This window comes from Equus caballus, chromosome 19 (assembly GCF_041296265.1).
Source record: "Equus caballus isolate H_3958 breed thoroughbred chromosome 19, TB-T2T, whole genome shotgun sequence".
NCBI lineage: Eukaryota > Metazoa > Chordata > Mammalia > Perissodactyla > Equidae > Equus > Equus caballus.
The window spans coordinates 64,288,055-64,302,688 of NC_091702.1; the positions used below are offsets into that span (position 1 = coordinate 64,288,055).

The following is a 14,634-nucleotide window of genomic DNA, read 5'->3' on the forward strand; positions in this document are numbered from 1 at the left end:
GAAAGTTCTCTTTTTGATATGTGATTATTGTGACACATTTAAAAAATAAGTATTTTTCCTGTTTAGTTGTCGTTTCCAGTGATGAAGAAGGACCCGTTGAAAATAAAAGTTCGGAAATTCTTAAATTACAACCTAAGCAAGACCATGCCATCACTGATGAAAATGAGCATACTTCTGAATCAGCATTGTCAGAACTACCACTGATTACGTGTGAATCAGTGCAGGTGATTGATTTCTGCCTTCTCGCAGGTTAACAGTGAGATACACACTATTGGCTAATGACTATTGCTTGTTTCACCAAACAGAATATTATAATAAAAATTAAAAATTTTCTTTGAATTTTGAGACAACTTTCATATTAGTTCAAGGGAAATATGTAATTTTCTTTATTTTGAAGTGAAAGGATTATACCATTTTTTTCTTATAATTTATTTTTTTTCAGTTTAAATACTCTAACTTGAATATTTTTTCCTTTTTTCTATGATTATCATCGGATATTTAAGTACTTTATCAAAACATTTTCTAGAATTAAACAGCTTCCAATATTCATCTGTCTGGTCTTACAATACTGTGGCTACTATACTGTAAAATACTGTGGAATTCTTCCTTTTCCTTTACATGCTATTAAGGCACCATGATAGGAAAGAATATGTCTTCTGGAGACAGACAGACCTGTGTTCAAATCCCAGCTCTGGGCAAGTCACTTAACTTCTTTAAGCCTGAGCTTCCTCATATGTTAAATGAAGATGGTAACGCTTAACCTCACAAGATTATTTTGAACAGTAAATGAAATAACATATGAAAGCATTTAGAACAGTGTCACAAACCTATCAGTTTAAGTCCTTTGTCTCTTCCTTCTTACAGAATATAATAAATGGAAGTGTCTGTTGGTTTAATGTCGACCAGTTGTGTTTTTGACATAGTACTTTGGAGAGTATAGCTCTACAGTAGGGTTCAAATCGTTTATTGTCAGTATTCCTTCATATTATCAGCCTCTGATTATCCTGTTTTTTAAGAAATGATTGTTAGTGACCACTAGTGCAGAATTATGGTGAACTGTTGTTTTTTTTTTTTTTTTAAGATTTTATTTTATTTTATTTTTTTCCTTTTTCTCCCCAAAGCCCCCTGGTACATAGTTGTATATTCTTCGTTGTGGGTCCTTCTAGTTGTGGCATGTGGGACACTGCCTCAGCGTGGTTTGATGAGCAGTGCCATGTCCGTGCCCAGGATTTGAACCAACGAAACACTGGGCCGCCTGCAGTGGAGTGCACGAACTTAAGCACTCAGCCACGGGGCCAGCCCCTGTTGGTTTCTTTTTTAATAATGTCAGAGGCTGTTACTCTGTAAGGTATGATGAAGAATTTAGTCACCTCTAGGAAAACAGCCTACTGGTCTGATAATCGTTTCACCGGTGTTTCTGTTGCATTTGGTATCCATACAGAGATCACCTCAGCAGCTGTGTTTTCCATTTTTGTTAAAATGTAACCAGTCTTGCTAAATCGAGCCAATAGCTTACTTGATGGCTTAGTTGTATTTGTAATTAAAACAGTGTCAGTGTTGATAATGGGTTCAGACTCCTACATGAATTATAGTTCCCAGCATATTAGTTGACAATGCAGTGTGAAATGATTATATTATAAGAAAATAAAATCTCTTGTAGAACTGACAGAGTATGATCACAACTAAGCAGCAAATAATGTGGAGGCTTACTGAGAATACCACATTTCCACACTCTCCCTTGTTTCCAGTTTTAAATAAACTTATGGGAAACATGGGTTGGCCATTTTTAGGAGGCAGTTAGTCTTTACAGAATAGCACACACAGTTATTTGTCCAACTGACTAGAGCCAGCTGTAGTTGATTTAACCCCTTTTTTACTTAGGGGATAAGAAGAAGAGTATAGTAAGCAGTAAAAGATGAAAATAACAAAGAAATTCTATTAAGCAGGTAAATGGCATTGTGAGCTGGGTTAAAAATAATGAATACTGTATATGTTTCAGATGAAGATTAATCACATTTTCTAGAGATAGGAGGAGAGTGGGTAACATGCATAATTGCTCTAGTGGTAATTTATTTGGTCATTAGTGATGTTAGGGGTAAAAAGGGATAATGTGCAAATGCTAGGCAAGATGTGAGTTGGAAAAGTCACTCGAAAGCAGTGTAAAATTCAGGAGAGATTGTGGGAAACAACTGCTGCTGATACTGTCTGGTGGTCTGCTGTCGTTTTGAAGCAGAGTTGTGTGGTTGTTTGTGTGGAAGTGGTATGATTCTTGAGGTTTTAAGCTATTGATTGGTTATCCTCAGACATAAAGCATATAGTAAAGCATATAGAGTTGATGTAATAGATGGTTCTTAGGCACTTACATCTCTTCATTGACACTAAAAGTGTGGTAGCTAAGAGCATCTTCTTATAGAGTTGATGTAATAGATGGTTCTTAGGCACTTACATCTCTTCATTGACACTAAAAGTGTGGTAGCTAAGAGCATCTTCTTGGTTTATGGAAGCAGTTTTATGTCGTCGAAGTAACCTTTGACCTGGAGATGGAAACCTGGATTTGTCTTAGTTTTGCTTCTTACTAACCGCATTACTTTGGGCAAGTTATTGAACTAATCCAAACATCTATTAACTTTACTTATGAAATGGAAAAAAAGCAACAAAGTACCTCGTAGGGTGGTTGTGGTGATTAAAAGAGATATTTAAAAACTAATTTTAAACTAAAATGCTATGTAAATCTTACTTTATTTCTGTTGAGTTAAAAATGAATAAAGGCTTTTAGGGAATATTGAATTTGAAATCATGACTTTGATATAGAGGAAGATATATTTCTGGAGTTTAGGTCTATGGAATTAATTTAGAGTTTGTCTGGTTACAGTAATTTTCTCAAGGTAAATCATATACTTAAAAAAAATTTAGAGGGGCCACCCCTGTGGCCAAGTGGTTAAGTTCATGCACTCCGCTGCAGCAGCCCAGGGTTTCAGGGTTCAGATCCTGGGCGCAGATGTGGCACTGCTCATGGAGCCATGCTGAGGCAGCGTCCCACATGCCACAACTAGAAGGACCCACAACTGAAAATACACAACTATGTACTGGGGGGCTTTGGGGAGAAAAAGGAAAAATAACATCTTTAAAAAAAATTTAGATAACTATTTCTTCAGTAAGAACAGTATAAAATCACAAAAATTCATTGAGTAATTTAAAGAAGTATTTGACTTTGAAAATCTTTGTCAACATTTCTATAATACTTAGGGTCATATTCATTTTATAATTTATTTTTTGTTAGGCTTCATCTGAATTATGTGCATATAATCCTGTCGTGGAAAACATTTCTAGCCTTCTATCTAGTAATGAGATGGATCTTCAACTGGATTTTGTATTTACTTCTGTTTATATTGGTAAAATAAAAGGAGCTTCGAAAGGTTGTGTTACAGTAAGTATATTTAATTCTTTTTTTGTTTTAGTTTTGGATCTTGGGGAAGGCATTTTCAGATTGTCATCTCTTTTTTTAGTGAAAATGAAAATAGAATTGAGATTAATTTTATATGGGACACTTTGAATATGTTGTTATACCTACTTTGAAACATGTCTTTAATTGAGGGGAAATCCTAAAATCATAGGGAATGTCTTGAAATTATATCTCTGATCTGACTACTCTAATGAAGACCATATATGAAAAAAAATCACGTAGTATTGATATTCTTTGGGCTCTAAAACTTATTTGATGGTAAAGTAAATTTTTATTGAGGGTGTAGTTGAGAGTAAAAAGAAGAAATCTCATTTTGCTGGCTTAAATTGTTGTAAACTGAGTTTTCCAAATTCCTAAACTTGTTATTTAAGGAACTCCAGGAACAGTTTATATTCTGTTTTTCTACTTTTCTTCAGTATTCCCCCTTGCATATTGTAAATGAAAGCTAGATGGATTTTACTCACTTCTCTGTATTTTCTCTCCATATCTGCCTGTTAAACTCCTAATCATCTTTTAAGGCTTATCTGAGATGTTTCCTCTTCAGGAAACCTTTTCTGTTTTTTCCTTCCTAGTCAGAGTTAACTTTTGCTTTACTGTGTATTTACAGCACTTTGTACATCTGTTGTAAGATTTATTCCATGGGTTTATAACTGTTTATCTTCTTGCCTAAACCTGTCCATTAGCCTTTAAGCATCTTCTGGTGAAGAGCCATGCGTTTATTTCCTTTACACCTTCCATAAATGACTACACCTAAACAGGCACTTAGAAACATTAGTTGAATTGAATTGACTATGTCAGATTATAACTCAGGTATTTTCCTAGAAGTTTTATTAATATTTAAGTGTGTTAAGAATAGGGCAGGGAAGAAAGAAATGATAAGACGTGGTCTCTGCTTTCAAGGAACTTGTAGTGCGATGGAAGAGACAGATATGTAAATAGATGTTTACTTTACAATATGGTAAAATGTATGATGGAAATATCTACAAGAAGGGTGCGTATGGGCATGAGTACCGATATCTGTCTGGAGGAATCAGGGAAGACTTCACAGAGGAGACAGCATATGAGTTAAGACATAAGGTACATGTTCACTTGGTGACCAGGCGGGGGAAGAGCTAATCCCAATAGAGTAAACATCACATGTGAATCCAACAAATTCTGGGAACTACAAATAGTGGGGGCTTGTGATATAGTTAAAATTGCTTTGATTGAGAGCACAAGAGCAATTTGGTTTAAAATTAATATTCTCTGGTCATTCGTTTTCAAATATTATTGATTTTGGCAGGCCTGGGATGATTTTACAATTCTTTTTCTTTAAGGAAATTTGTTCACTATTCACAGTTTCCCCCCCATTTTGCTTTTTTATTTTAAGTTCAGGTTTAACTATTTTTTTCTGTTGAGTTCTTTGTAATGGCAAAAAAGTGAATAACCTAAATCTGTATCATTAATTGATTATCTAGGGGAGGAAAATCCAACATAAATACTCAACAATGGGTTTTCATTAATTAATATATTGATTATGTTCTTACACAGTCAGGTAGGCTTGTTATGGGCTAAAAACAAAACCAAGCAGAAAACTATAAATGAATAAAAGAGCAATTTAAAGAACCCATATAATTGTGCTGATCCAGAGACAACTGCTATTAACCCTACAGGGTATATCATTCCATATTCTTCATGTTGGATACATATGTATGTTTAAAACAAAAGGGTATGACATCATGCATAGTCTTTTGTAACTTACCTTAATTACGTTCAATTAATTTAATTCCTGTTGCTATTTTAGGATATTTGGATTGTCCTTAATTCCTGACTGTTCGACATTTCAGTTATCCTAGTATTTTGCCATTACAAATAGTAGGGGACTGTAAATATTCAAAGAATATCATAAAGTAGGTCTTAAAAATTTGTCTCTTTTGTTGGAACACTTCTTATAATTAAAAAACTTAAATGTCTAATTATAGGAAAGTGGTTTAGTAGATTAAAGTAAATATATGCAGGTAGAATATATGCATGTGAAGAAAGGGTGAGAGGAACTCTGCAAAAATTAAAAGTTATTTTATGATGGAGGAAGCATAAGCAATTTTAAAAATTAAAAAACAATAATGAATAACATAAAAATGAGAAAAGGGTAAAAGTCTTAAAACTTTTGAGTTTTTCAGAAACCTTTTAACATATATTCTTTTTCAGACCCAGTTCATGATGCTCTCTGTAATTTAGAAATTAAAGAAATATTTTGGGGGAGTAAATTTATTAGAGAATTAAACTCAGTCATTTTCCAGACGTTTAATGAGCGTCTACTATGTATTGTTGTAGACGCTGGAGATATTGTTCTCACTCTCAAGATAGTGACAATTTAGCTTAACTAGAAAAATGCCTATAGTGGGAAACTATTACATAAATTAGAGCCATTTTCTTATAGTTGGACACTTAAGTTATTATTTTTTTTTAGCGTTAAGAAAGCTGCAATGGATGTGAACATTTCATTTTTTAGATCTCAGCTTTGTTGATAGGAAAAATGTTTATTAAGTACATATTATGTTCAGAGAACTGTACTGGCTGTTGTAAGAAGTTATAAAATGGAACATTCAGCTTTATTCTTAAGTTTAGATAGATGTGATATGATTTCAGAGAACTGGTTTACCTTACTGCCACAAAAACATCTTTCTCCTTTTCTTAACTGGGGAATTAAGTTTTTGCTGGGAATAAAGTTGCCTTTGGGGGAGGTTTCATGTTGGCTTAATCACCATACCGCGGTGTAAATGAGTGTCAGATCCTTGGCAAGCTGAAAGATTTCATAGGACAAGAATACTTATGATGGGAGAACGAGAGAATAATGTAGAAAGTAAAGGCCAAAGATATGGATGCATTATTTCTAGTTCATAATTTTGTAGTAATAACTGTAAAATCTCAAAAGCAAAAACTCCTTATATTAATTTGTATAACTAATTACATTTGCTAAGATATCTTTTATGAGATTAAAGTCCCAGCGAAACAGGTCAAAAAAAAATTTGGCAAGGGAAAATATACACCAAATATATATAGCAGTTGTGTGAAAGTGACAGAAAATAGTAAGGTGTATTTGACTAAATTAAACTAGTTAACATACTTAATCAAGTGCTAGTGTCTAACCATAAGGGCTCCTCTTGGTTAAGGGTCTCATCTAAAGCTGAGAGAGGTTCAGGAGGTGACCTATGTTTACCTACTTACTATTTGTGTAAGTGGCAGAGGTAATATAGGCAAGATTTGAACCCCAAGCTCAGCTTATAGCTTACACGCTCTTTTGCTCAACTTTGGCTTTAGTGGCCAACTTATACTGTGAAATGTGAGTATATTTATGAAACTGCAAAATGAAATAATTTTTAAATGGGCGAAAGAATGGAGTCACAGTAAACCTGTGGTTTCACTGAACATTGTTTGCTCCTTATTTGGAACTCTGTTGGTAGTTAATTTAGGTACTCATGTATCAAGACCATTTTTTCTTTTTTTAACTAAAACGATGGTTTTTAATGGGAACCAGAAGTATGGAAATTACATAGTCCGACACAAAAAACCCGTGGGTAGATCAGGAGTTGGAAGTTTACAAAATAATGAGGGTAACACTGGGTACAGGAAGAAAAGCTGTTCCAGAACCTCAGGAGCCAGGTTAATATGGCCTCTCCCTGCCATCCTGTCTTTGCTCACCCCTGGAGTCCATCTTGCCAGGGCCAAAGCCACCTCTGTCCCCACCACCCCGGCCCCCTCGGAAGCCCCCACGGTCCCCGCCTCAGCCTCGGTAGCCGCCCCGATCATAGCCTCCTCTGCCACCACGACGATCATCTCCATAGTTACCACCCATAGGAGAGCCTCCTGGTCCCCCTCCTGGGCCATCTGGTTTAGCGGCCTTACACTGGTTGCATTCATTCCTCCAAGAGAAGTTCATGTTTTCACATGTAGGATTAGGACACTTCCAGTCCCCAGCTCGCTGCTGTCCTCCAACACCACCACCTCCACTGGGGAATCCTCCCCGGCCAGCGCCACCACTGCCACCACCTCCATAGCCTCCACGGCCCATGGGTCCTCCTCGCCCTCGGCCTCCACGACCATTGCCACCACCCCGATTGAAGTCTGCTCGCCGAGTAGCAAATGAGACCTTGATAGGATTCCCAGAGAATTCTTTACCATCAAACCAGTCAATAGCTGCTTTAGCAGAAGGTGGGTCATCAAATGATACTGTTGCCTCTCCCTTCAGCTTGCCTGTTTCCCTGTCTGTGTATAGATTTATCATGGGCTGTCCAGTTTTCTTATTTATCTTAATAATACCAATCTGCTTGAAGTAATCAGCCACAGACTCAATTGTAACATTCTTGCCCAGGCCTTGCACAAAGATGGTGTTGTTGTCTGAATTATCCTGTTCAGAGTCATGACGTGATCCTTGGTCCCGAGGGCCACCAAATTTATTGAAGCCACCACGGTCACTTCTGCCCATGCCGCCTCTGCCTCCACGGCCACCTCCACGACCTCTGGGTTCATAGCCACCACTGCTGCGGTTGTAACCACCACCACCGCCCCGGCCACGGCCCCCACGGTCCTGCTGGCCTCCCCCGTAGCCACTGCTGCCACCACCACTCTGGTCCTGATTGCCATAACCGTCGCCACCGCCACCACTCATGGAGGACTGATCTTGGCCATAGCTACCTCCACCACCCCCTCCGCCACCTCCACTGCTGCTGTTGTACTGGTTCTGCTGTCCATAGACCTGAGGAGGATTATAGGAGCTTGGCTGCTGTCCATAGCTTGGCTGCTGTCCACCATAGCCAGACTGCTGGCCATAGCCTCCACTTTGGGGCTGCCCATAGCCGCTGCTCTGAGAACTGCTACCGTAACTTCCCGAGGTGCTGCTAGGAGTTGGCGCTGACCATAACCAGGGTAGGAGGACTGCTGCCCGTAAGACGACTGAGAACTCTGGCCACTGCCATATCCACCAGTTGAGCCATATCCCTGGGGAGCTGACTGAGTGCCATAGCTGTTCTGGGTCTGTCCATAAGAACCACCATAGCTGCTCTGGCCATAGCCTGAAGTGTCTGCTGACTGACCATAACCGCTGTAACTCTGCTGTCCATAGGGTTGATTGCTCTGCTGGGAATAGCCCTGCCCAGGCTGGGTGGGGTAGGCCCCATAACTTTGGGTTGCTTGTTGGGTATAATCGTTTGAGGCCATGTCCGCGCACGCGCGCACAGGCCGACAAGCAACAAGATTCCAACGCTACGGAGCACCGACGCCTCGAGGACTGACTCAAGACTATTTTTGATTTTGTTTTGTGCTCACAGACTGTACCCCTGATTTGGTCATCACTTTCATAAATGTGTTGATCAAAAGAGAAACCTAACCAAAGAATAAATAAATAGGCATGAATTCATTTGGCATTAATGGAGAAACAAACTTCAAAGCACAAGTTTATTTTAGATGGTACACGTGAGATTTAGGTGCTCCACAACTCCTGGGAGTTTATTCTAACTTAAGGGGGTCAGATATGTACAAAAGGTACCTAGAGAAAATTAGTGTCCTTGTACAGAAGAAGCAGAAAGAGCCAAGAACCTTGCTGAATTGTCGGTCAGGAGGGAATTTGTAACGTGGAACAAAGAAGGATGAATACTGGGAATGTTGGCAAAGCCAAGAATCAAACCCTGTGTTGTGGTTTATTTACCAGTCAGTGACTCCTTGTGAGATTTCTTGGCAGTTTCTTCTGGACTTTGTCTTATTTCTTAAATATTCAGGGAACATTTTTGGAAAATATATTAAATAAAATCTTACTGGTTTTTGTAAATGAACATGTTGAGAGTTAAAATTACTTGTGCAGTGTTCTTAAACTTCCATAAAACTAAGTCTTTACAGTGAAGCATTTTTTTGGTTTATTGATAAAAAGACTTGAGCACTTTTTGTCTAGCCTTTGAGTATGTACTTGTGGTTTGAAAAAGAAAAAAAATTTGAAAATTTTGAATAGTAACACGTTTTGAGTGGTAACTCATTTTTTGCTTTTTTATTTTTCCTTTAGTTCACAACAAAGTATATTAAGATCCCATTTCAAGGTAAGCTATCATTGTCTTATGAACTATTTTCACTGTAATTTTGAGCATAAAGTAATTGGTCAGCAAAAATTCTGAAACCTTTCTGCAACTAGTTCCATAATTTTTTCCAGAATTTAAGTAAAACTAAGATTAATGTGTTTCAACTTAACACTTTTTTTTGGCAACTTCAAAAGGAGTTAAAATATTTTGTAAGACTGAAAATGGTATACTATTGTTTTAATGACTTCAAGTCAGCTAATATTAAGAGACTTATGGTAATTTCTTGGTGTTAACAGAAATAAAATTTTTGATAGCAAGAAGATTTTTGGTAGATAAAACTGGATGAGAATAGTAACTATAAGAAAGGAAGCATAAGGAAAATTTTTAATGTTGCACATAAACATGTAAAATGGTGTTGTGTAGGGGTTAAGAGAGATTTTTTTTATACCATTTCTTATCTGAGTAAGGCAAAGTAGATTGGAAAATGTACCTGCACCTTGTAGAGACTCAGACCATTTTCTTATTCTCTCCCCAGCTAAAACCTTTCAGAATAAATAATGACACTAAGAAAACAACTAATAGACAATAGAAAATAGTCTTTTTAGAGAATGAATTATGAAAAGAATAAGGAAGAAAAATATACACAAATAGCATTTTAGAAATGAACTAGGGAAGAGCAAGCTTCTCTTCCAAGACTGAAGATGTGATCAAAGTAACTTTAATTAGACTCCCCAGACACCCATGTACAGAATCCAAAGCTATGTGTTATGATAATGAATCTAGTAATTAGGAAGCTACTATAAGTAGTAAGAATATATAAGGCACGGAATAAATATATTGACATTGTTTTTTTTTTTTAAAGATTTTATTTTTTTCCTTTTTCTTCCCAAAGCCCCCCGGTACATAGTTGTATATTCTTCATTGTGGGTCCTTCTAGTTGTGGCATGTGGGACGCCGCCTCAGCGTGGTTTGATGAGCAGTGCCATGTCCGCGCCCAGGATTTGAACTGACGAAACACTGGGCCGCCTGCAGCGGGGCGTGCGAACTTAACCACTCGGCCACGTGGCCAGCCCCTATATTGACATTCTTAATTAGGAAATTAGAATAAATAAGGACCTACAATTTAAAAAGAAATAATAATTTCGTAAAAGATAGTGCCATAATCTAAGGTTAAAGACCTGTGTAACAGAGGTACCTCTCAAATTCTTTATTTTTAATTGAGGTGTGATTGACACATTAATTTCAGGTGCACCACATAATGATTCAGTATTTGTATATATTGTGAAATGATCACCACAAGTCTAGTTAATGCCCATCCCCATATATAATTACAAAAATTATTTTTCTTATGATGAGGACTTTTAGGATGCAGTCTCTCAGAAAGTTTCAAATATGCATTACAGTATTATTAACTGTAGTCACCATGGTGCGCATTAAATCCTCATGACTTATTTTATAACTGGAAGTTTGTACCTTTTTACCTCCTTCACCCATTTTGCCCATTCCATCCCCCTGCCTCTGGCAACCATCATTCTGATCTCTTTGTCTATGAGCTTGGTTTTTTCTTTTTAGATTCCAGATATTAATGTTATCATACAGTATTTGTCTTTGTCTGTCTATTTCAGTTATCGTAAAGTGTTCAAGGTCCATCCCTGTTGTTGGAAATGGCAAGGTTTCATTCTTTTTTATGGCTGAATAGCATTCTGTTGTATATATATACCACATCTTCTTCATCCATTCATCCATCAATGGACAATTAGGTTGTTTCCATATTTTGGCTATTGTGAATAATGCTGCAATGAACATGGGGGTGCATATACTTTTTTTGAATTAGTGTCTTTGTTTTCTTTGGATAAGTACTCAAAAGTGGAATTGCTGGATCATGTGATAGTTCTATTTTTAATTTTTTGAGGAACCTCCATACTATTTTCCATAGTGGCTATACCAATTGTCATTTCCACTGACAGTGAACAAGCTTACCTTTTCTGCACATCCTTGCCAACACTCGTTATTTCTTGTCTTTTTGATAATAGCCGATCTAAGAGTTGTGAGGTGATATCTCATTGTGATTTTGATCTGCATTTCTGTGGTGATCTCACTACATCTAACTATAATCTATAGCTAAAAACCTGTGTAACATAGCTACTCTCATTCTTGTGCTACAAACCTCAAAAATGATATTTTAGGGGGGCTTGCCTGGTGGTGTAGCGGTTAAGTGCACACTTTCCACTTCGGCGGCCCGGGGTTTGCCAGTTCGGATCCCGGGTGTGGACATGGCACCGCTTGGCAAGCCATGCTTGGGCAGGCGTCCCACATATAAAGTAGAGGAAGATGGGCACGGATGTTAGCTCAGGGCCAGGCTCCCTCAGTAAAAAGAGGAGGATTGGCAACAGATGTTAGCTCAGGGCTAATCTTCCTCAAAATAAAAAAAATTATATTTTAGGTTTCATAGTTAATATTTGTACTTTGTTTCAAATATTGCTTTCTTTTTTAACTTTTCTATCCCAAAGGATTTTTAAATGATGATTTTAATTAAAAATTGTGAAAAAATACTCTTGTCAGTGGTAATGGGTTTACTATTTTATAATGGAAGAGGAAAATAATAGTCTTCTTTCCTAAATCCTGTCTATGCTAAATTCCCGTCTACAGAAATCTTTTAAAAACAAGACACGCATATAAAAGGTTTTTATAGATGAGAAACCTACGGGATAAATGTTAATTCTTTTCCTACAGCAGCTGAGAGAAAAATTGATTTATCCATATTTATATTAGACATTAATTATGTTTGGATATGGCTTAAAGAAAATAGTGTATTTTTCCTTTACATAGAAGAAATGCAGAGATAGACCTGACAGGGCTGATGTGGTGTTTCTTTGGTCCTCAGGGGTACAGGCTCTTTTATTTTTCTATTCTGTCATCCCTGACCCATGACTTTCATCTTCACATTTGTCTCATGCTTCGTATGGCTCCTCATACTCAAGCCATCGTGTTAGTGTTCCAGGTAGAAAGCAGGAGGAAGGGGAACATGGTAAGAAGGGCACATACCACCTGTCTCAGGCCTTTCTTGTGCCTTGTTGGATGTGCATGCCACCTAACCTCTTCTACTTACATTTTTTTTAGCTAGAACTTAGTCATATAACCACACTATCTATTTGCAAAGGAAGCTAGGAAGCAGAGTTTTTAAAGGCTGAGTATCTTGCTTCCTAAGTAAAATTAGGGCTCTGTTACTAAGATACCTAACAGTAGGTAGGAAAAGTGAGAGCCACTCCCACTCTCAGTGTCTACCATATGTTGCCCTGTAACAGAATAAACCAAATATTGGGGGAAAATTTCATAATGAGGTAAATTTTTCTTATGATGGTGGTGTTAAATTCCTCTCTTTTTTTTTTAAAGGGAAACTTTTAAAAGTGATCTTCCTAAAGAAAATTTAGCTTTCATACTAAAAGATTGGAATGTTTGGATTAATAGTGGTTTTCTGGATTTCACAGAAATAGTATCAACTATTTGGGGCTGTGAGCTGCATGAGGAAGAAATACTGAGAAAGTTTTCTGAAGAATCTCACTTTTCTTTTAGTTTAATCTTTGTCTTTGCTGCCAGTTTCGCTGACAGTTTTCAGAATGGGAGAGTTACAGTGCTCATCGATTTGAAGAATTAATATTGTTAAAATGTCCATACTACCCAAAGTAATCTATAGATTCAGTGTAATCCCTATCAAAATTCTAATGGCACTTTTCACAGAAATAGAAAAACCAATCCTCAAATTTGTGTGGAACAGCAGAAGACCCCAAACAGCCAAAGCAATCCTGAGAAGAACATACTTGGAGGCATTACACTTCCTGATTTCAAACTGTATTATGAAGCTGTAGTCATCAAACAGTATGATATGGCATAAAAACAGACTCATAGATCAATGGAACACAATCGAGAGCCCAGCAATGAACCCTTGCCTATACAGTCAATTAATTTTTGACAAAGGAGCCAAGAATATACAATGGGGAAAAAACTGTCTCTTCAATAAACGGTGCTGGGAAAGCTGGACAGCCACATGCAAAAGAATGAAACTGGACCCTTATCTCTACTATACCCTACTATATATATCAAAATGGATGGAAGATTGAAACATAAGGCCTGAAACCATAAAACTCTTAGAAGAAAACACAGGCGGTAAGCTCCTTGATGTTGATCTTGGCAGTGAGTTTTTGGATTTGACCCCAGAACCAAAGGCAACAAAAGCAAAAATAAGTGGAACTACATCAAAGTAAAACGTTTCTGCACAGCAACCACCAACAAAATGAAAAGGCAGCCTATGGAATGGGAGAAAATATTGGCAAATCATATATCTGATAAGGGGTTTATATCCAAAATGTATAAAGAATTCATACTTCAATAGCAAAAAACCAAACAATTTGATTGAAAAATGAGCAGATGAATGGAATGGAAATTTTTCCAAAGAAGACATACAAATGACCAATGAGAACATGAAAAGGTGCTCAGCATCACAGAAATGCAAATCAAAACCACAAGGAGATATCACTTCACACCTGTTAGATTGGCTATCATCAAAAAGACAAGGGATAAGTGTTGGTGAGGATGTGGAGAAAAGGGAGCCCTGGTGCACTGTTGGTGAGAATGTAAATTGGTGCAACCACAATGGAAAATAGTATGGAGGTTCCTCAAAAAATTAAAAATAGAACTACCATATGATCCAGTAATCCCACTTATGGGTATATATCCAAAGAAAATGAAAACGGAATTTTTAAGAGAGATCTGTACCCCCATGTTCATTACAGTGTTATTCACAATAGACAAGATATGGAAGAGCCTAAGTGTCTGTTGATAGATGGATGGCTAACGATATGGTATATCTATACAGTGGAATATTGTCCAGCCGTGTGAAAGAAGATCCTGCCATTTCCAACAACATGGATGGACCCTGTGACTAAATTTCTACGTTTAATTATCATTTAATAATTATTTGGCCCTTTCTAATTGTAATATTATCTATTTTAATCTAATAGTATTGTTTGGGGTATTTTACCTAAGTTTAGTGAAGTGCACTGGAAATAATATTTTTGAAAAACTTTGCATATAATTTTTATTGAAAAATGTAGTGTGTTAAAGAGTCAT

The 14,634-nt window shown here is 37.0% G+C and overlaps 1 protein-coding gene and 1 pseudogene across 6 annotated transcripts in view; one reads left to right on the forward strand and one right to left on the reverse strand.

Annotated features, from left to right (window-relative positions):
- SENP7 (SUMO specific peptidase 7) overlaps positions 1-14,634 on the forward strand; it is a 141,968-nt gene that overhangs the window by 104,435 nt on the left and 22,899 nt on the right. For all 6 annotated transcript variants that reach the window (XM_001502084.6, XM_014732910.3, XM_014732911.3 and 3 more), the window contains 3 exons: positions 67-224; positions 3,281-3,427; positions 9,495-9,528. In XM_001502084.6, the coding sequence (XP_001502134.5) occupies positions 67-224; positions 3,281-3,427; positions 9,495-9,528 (339 nt within the window). The remainder of the gene's footprint in view (positions 1-66; positions 225-3,280; positions 3,428-9,494; positions 9,529-14,634) is intronic.
- On the reverse strand, positions 6,982-9,405 carry LOC100062014 (RNA-binding protein FUS pseudogene; annotated as a pseudogene).